The sequence below is a fragment of the Geotrypetes seraphini genome, chromosome 5 (genome assembly GCF_902459505.1).
Source record: "Geotrypetes seraphini chromosome 5, aGeoSer1.1, whole genome shotgun sequence".
NCBI lineage: Eukaryota > Metazoa > Chordata > Amphibia > Gymnophiona > Dermophiidae > Geotrypetes > Geotrypetes seraphini.
The window spans coordinates 30,136,325-30,154,973 of NC_047088.1; the positions used below are offsets into that span (position 1 = coordinate 30,136,325).

General features: G+C 40.4%; 1 protein-coding gene across 2 annotated transcripts in view; it reads left to right on the forward strand.

Annotated features, from left to right (window-relative positions):
• IL1RAPL2 (interleukin 1 receptor accessory protein like 2) overlaps positions 1 to 18,649 on the forward strand; it is a 1,030,535-nt gene that overhangs the window by 529,774 nt on the left and 482,112 nt on the right. For both annotated transcript variants that reach the window (XM_033947208.1, XM_033947209.1), the window contains exon 4: positions 3,810 to 3,996. In XM_033947208.1, the coding sequence (XP_033803099.1) occupies positions 3,810 to 3,996 (187 nt within the window). The remainder of the gene's footprint in view (positions 1 to 3,809; positions 3,997 to 18,649) is intronic.

An 18,649-nucleotide genomic window follows, 5' to 3' on the forward strand; every position in this document is an offset into this window, starting at 1 on the left:
ATAAGAGACAGAGAACAGGGAAAGTGGGAAGGTGAGTTTAGGCGGGAAGATGAGCCGCTCCGTTTTAGCCATATCAGTTTTAGGTGGCAATGTAGGACAGGCAGGTTGAGACTTGGGTCTGGGTTTCGGTAGAGATATATGGTGCGGAGAGGATGATCTGGGAGTTGTCGGCATAGCGGTGATACTGGAAACCATGGGAGGCGATCAGAGATCCAAGTGAGCAGGTGAAGATTGAGAAAAGGAGTGGTCCCAGGACATTCCTGATTCCATTCTGCACATCCCCTCTAGGAGAAACATGAAGGAGCCTCGGAACCTTGAATTCCTCCTCCCTCCACTCAACACCATTTATCCCACCTACCCCATCTGATGTCTTTTGCAAGATGGACACAGGTGACCAGTTCAAAATAGCATTGGCCAAACTTACCTTTCTGTTAGTAATGTCAGAATGGGTGGATGTGGTTTTGGCACATGGTAGCCATTTGCACAGACCTGAACTTATGGTTAGCTAACTGCTTTGTGCTAACTGGGCACTGATATTAATAACCCGCTGATAGTTGTCTGTAAAAGGCGTTTCTTATGTTCTTATGAGAAGATTGAGAGGGGATTTGATAGAGACTTTTAAAATATTAAAAGGATTTGACATAATAGACCAGGAAGAAGCATTACTGACATTTTCAGATGTGACACGGACAAGAGGTCATAGCCTGAAACTGTGTGGCAGCAGGTTCAGGACAAATGTCAGGAAGTTCTGCTTCACACAGCGAGTGGTGAGCGCTTGGAATGCTTTCCCAGAGGAGCTTGTGGCAGAGACTAGTGTTCAGGGTTTCAAGCACAAGTTGGATGCACACCTTCTTGCAAATCATATCGGGGGATACGGAAAATCCAGGTCTCCAACAGGGAGCACCTAACTGGGCCTCCGCGTGTGCGGATCGCCGGACTAGATGGACATAGGTCTGATCCGGTGAAGGCGTTTCTTATGCTCTTATGTTCTTACATTTGTAGATGCACTGTTAAACTAAACAGCAGAATGTTAAAGAGACGGCAATATTGGAATGTGACGCAGCATTATGAAAATGTTGCCTCTAACGACGCAATAGGAATAGCTGGGCAGAAGCTGAGAAATATCGGCTATTAAAATAGGGCTCCTTTTACTAAACCGCGCGGTGCACTTCTAGAATAACGCCAGCTCAATGCTGGCGTTAAGGTCTAGCGTGCGGGGCAATTTAGCACACGCTATTCCGCACGTTAAGGCCCTAACGCACCTTAGTAAAAAGAGCCCATAGTAACAGAATAAATGTCAGCAGATAAAGACCTGAATGGTCCGTCCAGTCTGCCCAACATTCACACTCATTATACATTCATTTTTAAATTGTGTTTTCTTTAATATTTCTGGGCAATAAACCCTAGAAGTCTGCCTGGTACTGTCTTTAGGGTTCCACTTCTGGATGTGCCATCGAAACCCACTCCAGCCCATCCTAACCATCCTTTCACTGGAGTTTCTATCAAAGCCCTCCCCAGCTCATCCTAAACCAAATCACCATATATAGGATGCCTAGTACCAGCCTTAGTTTGATTTCCAGTGGTTCCCAAACCTGTCCTGGGGGACCCCCCAGCCAGTCAGGTTTTCCCTAATGAATATGCATGAGAGAGATTTGCATACCTGTCACTTCTATTATATGCAAATCTCTCTCATGCATATTCATTAGGGATATCTTGAAAACCTGACTGGCTGGGGGGTCCCCCAGGACAGGTTTGGGAACCACTGATCTATGCCATTCATTTTCTAATTAGAGATCCTCTACGTTTGTTCCATGCTTTTTAAAATTCCATCATCGTTTCATCTCCACCACCTCCCTTGGGAGGGCAATCTAGGCATCCACCACCCTTTCCGTGAAAAATAATTTCCTAACATTACTCCTAAGTCTGCCACCCCGCAACCTCAATTCATGCCCTCTAGTTTTACCATTTTCCTTCCTCTGGAAAAGATTTGCTTCTATATTAATACCTTTCAAGTATTTAAATGTCTGTATCATATCTCCCCTGTCCCTTCTCTCCTCTAGAGTAGACATATTCAGGTCTTACATTCTCTTCTTGTATGTCTTTTGGCACAAGCCCATACCAGTATTAACTACCCAATATCTTCTATGTCATCATAGGACTCTGGGATCAATATTCAATGGGACTTATCTGGGAAGGAATGACTCCTAGCCTGATAAATCTTGCTGATTGAGCCCATATTTGGATTTTTAGCAGAATTATCTGGATAATGCTACTGAAATCCAGTAGTGTCAGGATAGTAGGGTAGAGCCTGGAGCTACCAGCTATTGGCAATAGTCTGCTAACCAAGTAACTGATTGGATAGATATAAGACAGCAACACCGACCTTAATATCAGTTAGCCTTTTAGCCAGGTAAAGCTGCCTATTCAGCTAAGCAGTCATAATTTGTAGAGCGCTTTGAATCTTCAGACTGATGTTGCAGATAATGATGGATCAAAAAGTCAAGAGTTCATAAGTTATGCTCCTAAATCACACCCACAACCCTAATATTTGTATAGTGATTATATGAGAAAATTTATGATTTATTTATCAATTTTCTGGGTTCTGCCACAGGGTAAATGCCAGGAACAAGGATGGAATTTACAGACAGTTATACAGTATTTCAGCATATTTCTTAGAGTTACTAGACGTCCAGAAAACCCAGACTTGTCCTCTTTTTAGAGGACTGTCCAGGTGCCCGGATGGACTTTCCAAAACCCAGACGAGCTCTAGCCACAACTGGAGGGCCTCTGAGTATGTGCAGATAATGTCACACACATCCGTTCATGCTCTAGGTCCTCCAAAAGCAGTCTGAGTTCATCGAGGCTTGGTGGGGGTCGGGGCAGAACGAGGCAGGACTGGGGTGGGACCGGGGATGGAAAAGGGCAGGGCCATGTGTCTGGGGTTTTGCGGCCCAAAATATGGTAACCCTAATATTTCTCAATAGATGATATTTTCTTTCATTTAGGGTTGGATTCTGTAAATGAAGGCATTATTGGTGGCCGCCTTAAAAATGGCTATCAAATGCCTATCAGTCATTCAACCACACTGTTTACAGAATTGCAGCTTTCGTCAAAGGTAGGCACCAGAAATTTAGGTCAGGGTTTTAAAGGCCTACATTTCTGACACCTACTTCTGATGAGAATCATGTCAATGGAGGCGCCTTAGAAAGCCTAAGGTCGTTTCCGTTGATAACCTCACCTACTTTGACCTTGGGCATAGATGCGATGAAAGTACCAGTAGGCACCTACATATTTGTTCATAATTTGCTTTTAAATGGCTTTATCTATTAAATTAGGTACCGTTCAGGCGCCTACCCACACCTAACTTAAGGCACTGTTTTTAGAATATGGGCCTTATTGTCTAGTCTTCAATAAAACCATCAAGTTCACTTGATCTAATTTTTAACCTCCCTGGAGGCCGTAAATTTTAAGTATTTCTGTTGAACAAAGATGTGTGTATTGACAACATTATACCAAAAATCCATATTCCTGTTTTCTCAGTGTGTGTTCCTGGTTTAAAGATGAAAACAAATGCACACTTTGATTATTCTGTTTTCAATACATATGAGCACATCTCGTTGTCAAGATGTAAGCATATTCGAAGCAAAGCAAAAGTTGTTTCCACCCAATGTTTTACCAGCTGAACTGAAAGAACCCTTTCTATCTGAATTCATTAATCGAGTCAGCTGCAAACCTACCGTCAGTGTTTTGCCGTTTACTAGTATGGAGACACCACCTTCTCAATGTAAAGCTGTTTCCATATTTAACAGGAACTCAACATATTGTATGAAGGTGTCGATGTCCTTGATTGTGGCTGAGAATGAAACGGGGCTTTGCTACAACAGTCAAATCCGACATTTGATAAAGGCCGACGTCACCAAGAGAAAGGAGATACCCTGCCCAGACATAGAGGATTACAAAACACCAAATCAAGAGATGGACATTATGTGGTACAAGGTAAAGCAGCTGTCTATAGAGAAATGATAGAATCAGTTTTCTATTGCTTATTTTGTCACTCAGCAAGGAAGTAGAAACCTCAAAGTATGGTCATTTTTAGGGTTGTGTACAGGCAAAATATTTTGGGTTCATTTTTCCATTATTTTATATATTTATGTTAACAAAAATTTTGTAAACTGAACTTGAATTTTTTAATACACAAAAATCAATGGTAAACACATTGATTTAATGCACAATTGGTTAGGAATTAATTTTTATACAGTATAATTTTTTAAGGAACTTTAACATAACATAACTTTATTTTTCTATACCGCCTTACCAGAATTACTAACCAATAAACAGGAATTTAAAAAGCTGGAGAGAATCTGGAAAAAAACGAACAAAGAAACAGATAAGACAAACTGGAAACAAAAAATGAAAACATACAAAAATATGATCAGAGAAAAACGCACAAAAAATAGGTACAGAAAAAATAAACAGCAAAGAATTGTTCAAACTAGTAAAAACACTAACAGACACAACAAGAATCCTGAAAAAGGACAACGAGAGCACCCCATCAGCCCAAGCCTTAGCCAGTTTTATTAAAAACAAAATCACAGACCTAAGACCATTTTCAAAGCTGCCAGATGTCTGTCTTTTATTTTTGAAAATGACTAGGTATAAGTTTTGGTCCTTAGGACGTCTAGCTTTTTTGGCCATTTTCAAAAATAAAAACATCCAGGTGAAAAACACACAAAAGCAAGTTTTGTAGAAGTACCCAAGTATCTGATCGTGGCAGAGGAATCCCCATCAGCTGAGCTGGTTTTGGGAATTCCTGCTGGCTCAACTGAAGGGGATTCCCCTGGCCAGGATCAGCTGGATCCCTACACGCCTCCTCCTGACCCCCCTAAACATCCCCCCATATCCCCCAACATTTTTAGTCCCCCATCAACCGATACCCCTGACATGAGGCAACACCCCCCACATCACCCAACACCACATGACATCAGGCAACACTGCCCCCCCCCCATACCTTCCATTTCAAAATCAGTAGGAGGGAATCCCACTCCCTCCTGCCTACAGGGCCATGTACTGCGAATGATGGGCCTTTCCCTTCCCAATGTATCTTGGGATTCAGTGGGAGGGGCCTATTGCCCTGAGCTAGATCTGTTGATCTGTATATGCTTAAGTGTAAAATGTTGTTCATTGCATTCAAACCCTTACAAAATTACTCATTTATTCCATATTAATACTTGTGTAGTCCATTTATTTTTCATCTGGGATCTCATTCCATAGGGAGATTAAAGAATACATACTTTGAGGGAAGTAATCCTGTCTTTGCCAGAGCCATAATAACTGAGAAACAGGGTTCATGGGATGGCACCATCTGTGAGTCTATTGGCCACAAGGATTGCTCACATTTTACTCTCAAAAATATACAGTCCAATCCAGATGTATGTTCTAAACCAGTAAAGGTTTCATTAAAGTCTTTAAATATTTGGATAGGTATAATTAATATAAGATTGTAGAGTAATGAGATTTCCACATATAAAGGAATTTTCTAGCTCCTTGAAAAATATCTGTCAAATTTATTTATTTAATTCATTTTCTGTCCCATCCTCCCCCAAAGAGTCCAGGACAGGATACAGGTCAGCATACACAATATACAGTTAACAGGTTATAACTTGCCATAGTTACAATACAAGTTTTTTCAGGTACAAGTTTTTATCCTAACTCGACACATAGTAGGGATCTGATACCAGTATTCATAATATAGAATTTACAGGTTAAATTTGTCATAGATACAGTGCAAGGTTTTTCAATACAAGTATTTATCCTAATGCGACACATATTGAAGATCTTGTATCAATATACATTTCTTTGTAATCTATCGGTCGTGAGCTGAGGAGTTAGGTGAACAGGTATGTTTTTATTGCTTTCCTAAAGTAGAGGAGTCCTTTAAGGGATCTAGTCTGCGGGGGTAGTCAATTCCAGTGGCTCGGTATGAAGTGGGAGTCGGAACATTGTTTGGCTATTTGCAGTTGAAGGGCACAGCCTGGGGGCGTTTTGAGACATATTTCATCCTGGGCATGAAGGGACCTGTTCAGCATGTATGGAGGAAGCTTGGTCATCACGTAGCCTGATGCCATGTCATGCAAGGATTTGAATGCATATAGCCCTTGAAGACACAATGTTTGGCTACTGGCAGCCAGTGAGACGATGATAGAGCCTGGGAGACAGGGTTGTAGGGATGGAGGTTTTGTAGAAGTTTGATTGCTGAGTTTTGTACATACTGGAGATGTCATATGGTAATGGCGGAATAGAAATCACTAATGTAATGTAATGTAATGTAATATGTTCTTCACCGTGAGACCATTGACTAGTGCATTGCAGTAGTCCATGCAGGAGAGGACTAAGGCATAGATTAGCTGAGTGAAGTCAGCATCAGAAAAGCAGTTCCTTATTTTCTGGAGTTGATCTAGGTAATAAACTGAAGATACCACCTGAGAGATGTGGTTGGAAAGCAATGGGTTGGAGTCAAGTATTCCTAGGCTGCGCCCTTGGTCTATTGCAGTTTTAGGTAGTCAAGCATAGAGAGGGACAGATGTAGTTGCGGTGTTCTTTGCGGATTCATAGGAGTTCCGTTTTGGAGGCGTTTAGTTGCAATTTGTTGAAGGACATCCAGGTTTTTTTTTATTTCCAAGAGGCAGTTTTGGAGTTTGTGATCTGGGCATCACGGGTTTCTCCTAGCGTAGGTATAGTTGGATGTCATTCATGAAGGTGTATTTGGTATAAACCTGCTGTTGACCAGCATGAGATTTAAAAACAGGTACCTATGACTCTTGAACTCTCAGATTTCTGGACTTTTTCTGAGGCTGTCATTCTGATTCCTCTTACTCTATCCAGGATTAGAAAACTAATTTTTCCTCTCTTCTCTTGCTTCTTAATCAAAGTGTGGTTAGGTATTGGTTTGGTCAATCAAAGACAAGATTATGTGCCTGAATGTAATGTTTATACAGTTCAAACTTCCCTTCCTTTTGGGGTTCATCCTATTCATGTCTCACTAGTAAGAATCTTCCCTAGCTTGGAAGGTTTCATGTTTAGACAATATCAACTCCTTTACTAGATGTGTCTATACCTGCTTTACCATTATATGATTTTCTACATTGACCCCTTCATTTAATATGGACAAATGCAAAGTGATGCACATTGGGAAGAATAACCCAAATCAGAGTTACCAGTTGCTTGGGTCCACCATGGGGGTTAGCATCCAAGAAAAATATCTGGATGCCTTTGTAGACAATTTGATGAAACCTTCTGCCCAATGTGCGGCGGCGGCCAAAAAAGCAAACAAGATGCTAGGAATTATTTTAAAAGGTTAACAAGACTTAGAATGTTATAATGCCTTTCTATCACTCCATGGGCAACTTCACCTGGAGTACTGCATTCAATTCTGATTGCCTTATTTCAAGAAAGATATAACGCAACTAGAAAAGGTTCAAAGAAGAGTGGCCAAGATAATAAAGGGGATGGAACTCCTCTCGTATAAAGGCTCATCAGCTTTGAAAAGAGACAGCTGAGGGGAGATATAATTGAGGTCTACAAAATCCTGAGTGGCGTAGAATGGGTACAAGTGGATCACTTTTTTACTCCGTCAAAAATTACAGAGATTAGGGGACACTCAATGAAGTTACAGGGAAATACGTTTAAAATCAGTAGGAAGAAATATTTTTTTACTCGTAGAATAGTTAATCTCTGGAACACATTGCCAGAAGTTGTGGTAAGATTGGATAGCATAGCTAGTTTTAAGAAAGGTTTGGACAATTTCCTGGAGGAAAAGTCCATAGTCTGTTATTGCCCTCGATTGGTAGCATGGAAGATTGTTACTATTTGGGTTTTTACCAGGTACTAGTGACCTGGATTGGTCACCATGAGGATGGGCTACTGGGCCAGATGGACCATTGGTCTGACCCAGTAAGGCTACTCTTTTGTCATTATGTTCTTATCCTAAGATTTATATTATTGGCTTGATGCTTGTTTGATACTACATAGGTCATGATAGAAAGAAAGCTATTCCTTAGATTCACCTGGTTAATACGTTTCACTTACCATGGAGAAAGTCATCAGTTTGGTTCTGGAGCCGAGACTTACACTCCCTGGGTTGGCCAATGTAGATGTGACCAACTTATGTACCGATATATTAAGCCAGGTTTTCTTGGCCTAATATACCAGTGCCTAAGGTAGGCGCCTAACTGAATCCATGCCCAAAATCCACCCTTAACCACACCTACTTGCCGATAGGTGCCTCAGTGTAGACGCCTATGTCAAAGTTGTAGATGCCTACTGAGTTACGTGCCTACCAGATAATTAATTTTTTAATCATTTTTAATTGGCTGTTAACGGTGCTTTTAATTATCAGTGCCAATTGAGCCAATTAAAAAAAATTGTTAGGCGCCTAAATCGCCTTGGTACCCCAATCTAGGTATCTAACTATAGGAGCCTTTTAGAGAATCAAGGCCTTAGGGGTCCTTTTATCAAGCCGCGCTAGCGGGGTTAGCGCATCGGACATTTCATCACGCGCTAACCCCCGCTGCCGGCTAAAAAACTAACGCCTGCTCACTGCAGGCGTTAGCGGCTAGCGCGGCAGGCGGTTTAACACGTGGTATTATGCGCGTTAAACCCCTACCGCAGCTTGATAAAAGGGACCCCTTAGTGTCTCCTAAATAGGGATGAAGTGCTCTCACAATAACTCCTGGCAGTTTCCACCTGTGAATCACATTTAACATGCAATATGAATTTAAAAAAATTGATAATACCCTAAAATCTGCTACATTGGATTGGAGTTAACCTGCAGGATAATCCCATGTTAATCCGCTTTAGCTTCAAATCTTAATGCATTTTAGTGAAAGGGCCCCTTAATTAAAAAAAAATACTTTAATGTTTTAGTGAAGGGTGATTTCTAAATTCTGAAATAAACAGAGAGAGCTGACATATCCCCCCCCCAAAAAAAAAACCAAAAAAAAAAACAAAAAACCCACTCGGTGGCACTGTCAAGTTTTCTTTCAATGGACAGAAATCCCAGTATTAAATCTATTTGATTTGATTTTAGACTTGTCTGTCTGAAGATTCAAGTGTGCTTGAAACAACATATCTAGTGATATTATTTCCATTTTTAAACTTATTCTGGTAAAATGTAGAAAATTAAATTCTCTTTTTGTTCTCTCAATATGCTGCTTTTTGCTTCTGTCTCACATACAAGCAGTATAATATTACCCTTATAGGTACAACGTGACGGCTGATTGATGAGCTGTCACAGCTAATAATTTCAGTAGAGCCGTGACGGCTGTTGGAAGACAGCAATACAAAGGAAAGACTGTAGACATCTTCATAACTATTTATGCCAACAAAAGGAAGAGGAAATGAGGACAATCAAGAATTTTACAATGTATACGGTAGTCAGTGACAGGCAGGCAGGAATACAGCAAACCTCATACCAGCTTGTGATTTTAATATTTGAGCTGCTTGTCGTGATGGTGACAGTGAATATTTTAATTTTTTTCACTGCTATTAAGTTCCTCGATTGGCAATTAGTGAGTAATGCAGCCACCTATATTAAAGACCACTGCCCGGATTTTGTTTGTTTATTTCTTACCCGCCCTTATCTTGGGCGAGTTACATATAGAGCATTCTACCCTTAATTCTTTTAAGATTGATGATATTTATCAAGTTCCCTGGTCTGATCACTTTTTAATTGATTTTATTTGCTATTTGGTTAGAAAGCAGTACACTCAGGGGAATGGTGTGAGGGTTTGTTTTTGGGAACCCTATGAAATGGCTGATTTTTAAAAAATGAGTTGATTCCAAAGTTAGATGGCATTGAACTGCCGGAGGTTGATCAAGTTGTGGAGGTATGGAATGGTTTCGGCTAGAGAAGCTTTAGATTTGGTTGTAACTTTTAAGGAAAAAAATTGTAATTCGGGGTTCTTGGGCCCCTTGGTTTGATAACAGTTTGTGATTACTGAAATAGAATTTACGGAAAAACGAAAGGGAATGGTGAAAATTTTCTTCTTGGAACTCTTAAACATGCTACCATTGGACATTAGCATATTATCAGGATGCTGTTCAATCAGCAAAGCAGATATATTATGATAAAAAGATTGTGTAACTGACTTTCTCCCAGAGGATTCCAGTCAGCATAATATCATTGAACTTGTAGCCTATAATATTACCAAGCTGGACTCTGAGGTTCCTTAAAAAAAAAACATCTTTAATATAAAACTTAAAACAAAGAAATAAATAAACTCAAAGTTCTACAGTTCTCTCAGATTTCTTCTCTTACAAAATCCACACTCAACTGGCACCTCCTATGAGTATTCGATTGATGGGTATGATGGAACTGTGGAGTGTTAAGATATTGATGAAGAGAAATATGCACAATTTTTAGTTGATGAAATGGTGAAAGATTGACCTTAACCACAGGATGATAGTGTGGTTGAGGAGATAGATAATGTTGAGGAGACAGATAGTGAGAGGAGAATATAGAGGGTATTTGATGATGTAGATGAGAAAGAGGTTTATAATGCAATTCGTGGCTGTACACCCACACGTGCCATTCAGGATCCATGCTCATCATCTGTCATGAGACAGATGGCAGAGAAGGTGTCTCCAGAAATAACAAAGATAGTTAATAAATCATTGTGAGAGGGAGTTTTTCCAAAAGATTGTAAGCAATCAACTGTAAGACCGGCTTTGAAACGAAAAGGCCTAGATACTAGTGTAATGAAAAATTTTAGACCAATTTCGATCGTACCATTTATAGGTAAAATTTTGGAGAAAATTGTATTGTCTCAACTAGATGATTTTGTGCAGGAAATTGATTGTTTGGATCATAACCAATTCGGTTTTTGGAAAGCCCATAACGTAGAGCTACTATTGACATCTCTTTTAGATACTATACGCTTAGAGTTGGATCAATATAAAATCTTTTGCTTGATATCCTTGGATATATCAGGAGCTTTTGATTCTGAGACCTTCAAAAATTATTGTTAAGATTAAAAGATCTTGGGGCAGCTGACATTGTACTTAAATGGCATCATTCATACTTGCTAGATCGTTTATTTTTTCCAAGTAAGAAATGGGAATAAGATTTCGAGTAGATTTCAGGTGAGAAGTGGAGTTCCACAAGGATCAGCGCTTTCAGCATTATTATTCAACATCTATATGGCCACTATCAGTCAGTTGTTTCAATCTTTAGGGGTCGAATACCGCATATATGCGGATGATATTATATTTTTCTTCCCTGTGTGTGTATGGGGAGATGGATTAGAAAAGTTATTGAGTAATTATATGAGTGAAATTACTGGATGGATGGAAAGACATGGTCTAAAATTGAATGTAGAAAAAAAGACTGAGGTAATGTTTGCAGTAAAAATCTGATCAGGATAATTGGCCCAAAACATTGAAAGTGATAGATGAGATATTACCAGTGAGGGAGTCTATGACAGTCCTGGGAGTAAAACTGGACCCAGGACTTACAATGGGTTGTCAGGTGGTAAAGACAGTGCATATCTGTTTTGTGCAGATACATTTATTATATCATTTGAAACCAATGTTGTTACCATCTGACTTCCATGCTATTGAACAAGCAATGATCTTGTTGTGCCTGGACTACTGCAATGGTCCTGTACCTGAGAATAATCAAGACCAGGTGAAGGGCATTGCAGGTGGTACAGAATGATAACTGGAACATCAAGATATGAACACATTACTCCATATCTCCGACAATTGCATTGGCTGCCAGTTGCATTCAAGATTCAATACAAAGCAATTATAATATGCCACCAATTTTTATATGGAACAATTCTTGAATTTTTTAAGGGCTTAATGTCAGAGTATAAACCGTCTAGATCAGGGGTGTCAAAGTCCCTCCTCGAGGGCCGGAATCCAGTCGGGTTTTCTGGATTTCCCCAATGAATATACATTGAAAGCAGTGCATGCAAATAGATCTCATGCAGATTCATTAGGGAAATCCTGAAAACCCAACTGGATTCTGGCCCTCGAGGACCGACTTTGACACCTGTGGTCTAGATCCTTGTGCTCTGAAAGTTTATCATTGCTGAAAACAAAGGCTAACCCGAAGTATGTGGAGACAGAGGCCATGACTTTTATATGCGCAGGGGTTAAGTTGTGGAATGGCCTGGTTGGTCAAACCTGAAAATGTAGAGATAGGAGGTCATTTATGTAGATGTATTTCTTTGAGAAATTGAGCTTATGCAAGGACTGAATCTGTTTGTCTTGTTTTAACCTGGTTTTGAATTGTATAATATTTTATGTATGTGACCATTTGTAAACCGCTTTTGGAATAAAACGGTATATAAATTTTAAAATAAATAAATAAATAGGATAATCTGGGAATGTATTTTCACACACTATGCTCCAACTTCTCTCACTAAACTATATTTTGGCTAGCAAATTCAAAATTGAAACCTAGGTGGGAACAGTGCTTTTCCTATGTCCCTGTGCTAGCTAAGATGGAGTCTGCTAACAGATTACACAAGAGAAAGCAAGCAAGAAAAAGGGAGAGCTCTCATCCCACAAGGGATACAGCAATGCACCCTGGGAGCTTGTCTTAAAGTCAAAAACCTTATTCACACATTCAATGTGCCCTGGCTGTAGCAGCAGAACAGATTGAGAAGGCTAGGCTTCCTCTCGCTCAAAGGAATTATTTGTGATGGTCTCAGGTTTAATGAAACCCCCAAGTAATGTGCAAATTCTGAATACTACATTATCAGTGACTAATTTTGTAGGTTTCACTGAAAAAGTGATGCATATAGCAAATACTTTTGATAATGTTGTATTGCCTACAGAGATGACCTATCTTTGTCTATTGATAAATTGTGGGGTTCTTTTTCTAAAGTTACTCATCAACAGTTGGAAAGAACTTTTACTAGAGTGAATAATTCACACAGTGATCTTGATTGTTGTCATCCAACTGTAGTACTCATAAGTCTCTGAAGGACATCTCTTACCTGATGATTTTTAGTAATAGCTTTGAAACTGGAATAGTTCTTTAGCATTGAAGAAAACAGCAGTGAGACCACTGTTGAAAGTCTCTAATTTGGACACCGATCATGTGGCAAATTATAGATCGATATCATCTTTGCCATTTTTGGCCAAGGAGCTGGAAAAACTGGTATATGATCAACTAGTTAAGTTTCTAGATTGTCATGGTTGACTCAACCAAAATCAATTTGGTTTGCGAGCCAATCATGATGGAGACTCTGCTGCTTTCTCTAATTGATCAGGTAAAAACAGGTTTTATAGGGGGCGACATTATCTTTTGATAACTCATGACATCTCATCAGCTTTTGACATTATCCATATGTAATTTTAATAAAATGTCTGAGATCTATTGGTGTTACAGGATTGGTATTATCATGGTTCCAATCCTTTTTGTCTGATAGAGAATTTTACGTGACGTACAGGAATATGAGGTCAGACAACTTTATGTACAGTTCAGGTGTTCCTCAAGACTCCTGTTCATCTGCTAAGTTATTTAATATTTTTATTTTACCTTTGTATCGACTCATGATTTGTTTGAGTGTACTGAACAATTTAAGATATTCTGATGAAATTCAGTTTTTGAAGCCCATTTCTTTATGTATTTGCATTTATATTATACATATTCCACACAAATAATCCACATCAATGGGAAGAAGCAAAGATTTATACAGGGAATTAAAATAAAAACATTAAATCTCACCCCTGCATCAAAAAAACTTACAAATTTCTATATCCACTCAAATTACCCCTCAAATGATGCTTCTTTTTCAATCAATAATCTTTCAAGCTGGGTTGGATTAAAGTAAATATGCCTTATTGAGTTCAATGTTATCAGACATTTACAGGGAAACTGAAGGAAGAAAATCCCTCCTAACGCTGTTACCCTGTCTTTCAATTTCAAGAATTCCTTTTGATGCAGCTGTGTGGCTCTAGCCATATCCAGAAACTACCAGACAAAACTGAACATCTTTTCTAAGAAAATACAACTTTAGAATATTAATTTTTTTCCTGTTTAGTTGAGAGGGTGACGGGTTGCCCTAGTAGTAAAATCCTTCTGAGAAGATTCAAGGAAATGTGTCTAATTAATTGATTCCAAATTGGCACCCTCATTTGCACCCTCACCAACCGCTCCGGATTGAGGAATAAAAACATATCTGCATTCAGAAGTACATAATTCCTCAGATTTTTGTGATAGGAATATCTCCTTTAAGTATCTGTGTATCAATAACTCAGGAGACAAAAGATGACTTGTGGGAAAATTCAAAATCTAATATAATAAAACGGTAAGCCGCGCATGCGCACTTCCTATGCGTGCGTCCGTTTTCCGTGAGCTGTAGCTAGGAAGTGCGCATGCGCGGCTTACGGTCTGCCCTGCTCCCTGTTGAAAGACGCAACGGTGGCTCTCACGATCCCCGCCTGCGTTCCCTCACTCCCTTCCTGTAAGTTGCACGTCCCCGCTGCCATCGTTCCCTTGCGCACCGTACTCTTTCCGCTCTCTCTCTTCCTCCCCCCCGAGGCGGATGTCCACCGCGGCGGCCCGAGTCGGATGTTGGCCGCGGCGGCCCGAGTCGGATGTCGGTGGTGGCGGTGGCTGCTGGCCGCGGCAGCTGTCAGCGGCTGCAGGCCGCGGCGGCTGTCAGCGGCTGCAGGCCGCGGCAGCCAAACCCGGAAAGCATTTTAACATGGAGTTCAGGAAGAAGGTATGGGGGAGGAAAATACTGCACAGGAAAGTGGGGTGGGAGGGAAATGCTGCAACACACGGAAATGGAGCGGCAGAAAAGGGGTTGATGGACAGGGGAAGAGATGCTGATGAACAGGGAGGGGGGTCAGAAAAATGAAGACAGGCCTACTGCTGGACAGGGGGAGCAGGAAGGAGGTGATGATGGACAGGGGGAGGTAAAACAAAGGGAGAAGGGCTTCTGCTGGATAAGGTGAGCAGTGATGGGGTGGTGGAGGACACAGGGGAGGTAAAAGGAAGGGAGAATGGACAGGGGGAGCAGGCAAGGGGTGGTAGTGGACAGCCAAGGAAAAAAAAAAAAAAAAGACAGACAGAAATACAGAAAGCGGCTAAGGAGAGAGAAAAAAAAATAAAGACAGACACACACACATATATTCTAGCACCCGTTAATGTAACGGGCTATAAGACTAGTATATAATATTCTTGAACGAATATGGTTTTCTAGAAAGTCCATTTCTCTATGGATCAGTAAACGGTCCTTAACAAAAGCAGAAGAGGATGATAGAAAATTTTTAATAGAAGAAGAAATTTGTGGCAGTTTGGTGTCCATTGTACCAATTTTAGAATCTATATCATGAAACTTGTCAACCATCTGCTGAGAAAAACTACATAGTTGTATGTAAAAGTCAGGGAGTCTCCCTCAGTAATGATGTTAGTCTATCACTGGGCAGCAGAGGGCACTGGCCCTGTAGTGCGGAAACTACAGTTCCCAGGATGCACTGGGCACAGCAGTCCTGCTGAATCACAGGGGCGGTTCTCAGACAAGGAAGATAATATATGCTTGAGCCTGGGATCAGTTCAGCTAGGTCCATGAGAGAGAAGAGAACTCCTGATTTTTTTCCCTAGACATCTGGACTGATTCTAGTACTGCTTAGCTGAGGTAAGCCAAGCTAACTTTCTATGTGGCGTAGTGGTTGGAGCTACAGCCTCAGCACCCTGGGGTTGTGGGTTCAAACCCTGCGGTGCTCCTTGTGACCCTGGACAAGACATTCAGTTCTCCATAGCCCCAGGTACATTAGCTAGATTGTGAGCCCACTGGGACAGATAGGGAAAATGCTTGAGTACCTGATTTTAAAACCACTTAGATAACCTTGATAGGCGGTATAAAAATACCTAATAAACTTGAAATTTGATGAGACCGTGTTGTGTCCTAACCTCTCCCCTCCAGCACATGTGATTCCTCATCACACATGGTGTTTCTTGCTGGGTTTTTAGCTTCTGCTGAAACTTTTAAAGTGCTGTCCCAGCGGCAGCTTGATGTCACAAGCCGCCGCCCACCAAAGTCCCAGTCTCACTGTCAAAAGAGAGGGTGGTATCCAGAGCAACAAGCATCTTCTTCCAACACAGTCTCGGGCATCTTCACCTTTTAAAGTGCTGTACTGGTGATGCCATCTGATGTCACACATCGAAGTCCCAGTCTCATTCTTGAAGGGAATCCAGAGCAACAAGCAGCTTCTTCCCTTTGATGCCCATTTCTTCAACTGATAAAGCTTTTGACAAACTTCGGCTCTGTTTGAATATGACTTTGCAGTGGATGACTGTAAATCATTTGCACTTAAATTTGACTAAAACAAAGATCTTGTTTTTGTCTAGTTTTCCTTCTAAAGACATTCCAAAGTTGTTGTTTTTTTTTTTTGGAATGATATTCAAATTCCAATTGCTGATAAACTTAGAAATTATTCTAGACTATTCATTGTCAATGAAACATTAAATACTGAATATCATCAAAATAATTTATATGAAGCTTAGAATGATGAGGCATTTGGAAGGGTTTCTGAAATGCTAATAATTTCAGAATGGTGGAAGAGAGTTTAATTACCTCATATTCTGATTACTGTAATAGCTTATTGATGGGTGCATCTAAGACTCAATTACGTGCTTTACAAGTCATGATCATATTACTTCAGTTCTGATATATTTGCATTGGTTGCCTGTAGATTTTAGAATCAGAAATAAAACGTTGCATTTACTTTTTAAAGTTGTGACATAGCAAGCATCAGCCACCCTTACCTCAAAATTGCATATATACCAGCCATATTGAGTACTGAAACCAAGCAATCAATTGTTACCAGAAATGCCATCGCAGTAAGTGGTTCGATTGGATCAATTGACTCAATTTTTTATATTCAATTGATCATGACTCAGTTGAACTTAATTGACTCAATTGATCAATTGATCATGACTCAATTGATCATGTCTCAATTGAACTCAATTGACTCAATTGATCATGACTCCATTTTTTATATTAAGGGTCTAAAAATATGGCATTCTCTGTCTTTGAGATTGAGGGAGATGCAAAATGTGGTTCTTTTTAGAAAGGAATGTTGGGCCTTTGCTATGCATACAATGGATAAGAAGTGGAATTTCTCAATTGGGAAGGAGTGATCAGTTTATTCTTTTACCCTCCCCCACCCCTTTTACAAAACCATACCTCGGCTTTTAGCACCTGCCACGGCAGTAACACCCCTATTATGATCATGAGTGTTGGAGCTGATACCGCTGCAAAAAGGGGGGGGGGGGTTAGTGTTTGATGTTGTTATATTTTAGTTTGTAATTGGATTATGTATTTGTTAATTTTTGTAAAATGCCTAGAACGCTATGATTGAGTGGTCTAAAAATAAATAGATAAATACACAGAGGGGTCCTTTTATTAAGGCGCGCTAACCGATTTAGCGCACGCTAAATGCTAAGGCATCCATTATGTTCTATGGGTGCCTTAGCATTTAGCGCGCGCTAAATCAGTTAGCGCACCTTAATAAAAAGACCCCCTAAATATATTTCAATGTGTCTAGTTTTCAACCTAATCTTAGAAAGAATCTACTCACCCAAAGGTTGGGGGGAGGGGATTCACAGTTTTATGCAAGAATACACAGACAAGGCCAGATTGCGCAAGCGGCACCGTAATTGTCGGCTGCCTGCAAAAACGGCACCAGTTGCGTGTCAATCACATTACGGTGACGTTTGCGGAATCGTGGCTAATGTAGGCCCTGGAAATGTAGGGCCAGAGTTTTAAAGGCCTACATTACCGGTACCCTAGCCTTGACGTGAATCACATCTACAGAGGCGCCTAATGGTGTCTTAGGTCAAACCATGCCTACTTCGACCATAAGCGCTGCTAGGTGCCTCCGTAGATGTGATGGTGGCACTATTTTTTAGGCCTTTCCAGGCATCTACAGTTTTTTTTAAAACAAGTTTTTAAGTGGTTTCTAATCAGCGCAGTCAATTATTGCACCATTTGAAACAATTAAAACAACTAAGTTAGGCGTTTAGAGACTATGGGCCAAAATGTCCTACATAAGTTGTACAAGGTCCGAGGATGTTTCATGCTTGAGTACCCCATTGGGTAACGTTGACTCATGACTCTCATTACAGGCTTGTCCTGATTAAAGAGGAGTGAATACTGAGGACCTCAACAACTGCCTACTATTTAAAACCATAAACGGAGACAGTCCAGCCTACCTAAACAACCGCCTAATCCAAACTACCTCAACCAGACATAGGAGAACCCACAAACCGTTCACGCATCCCCCAATCAGAGACGTCAAACGAAAAAAAACTGTACGATGGCCTTCTAGCCACACAAGCAGCAAAACTGGACTACCAACTCTCCAATTTACCGATAACGACCCCAGACTACAAATCGTTCAGAAAAGAAATAAAAACCAAGCTATTCAAGAAATCCTTGAATACAAACGAACACCGCAAGTAACTCTTCCCAATTCTCTGAAGCAACCCGCTCTTCTCTCCTCTGGAAATGGCCAGATCACTTCTTTTGTAATCCACCTCGAACCGCAAGGCCTTGGCAGAATAGAAATCACTAATATAATGTAACTTAAAAACTTAATAATTTTGTATTATTAACCCAGTATTTTG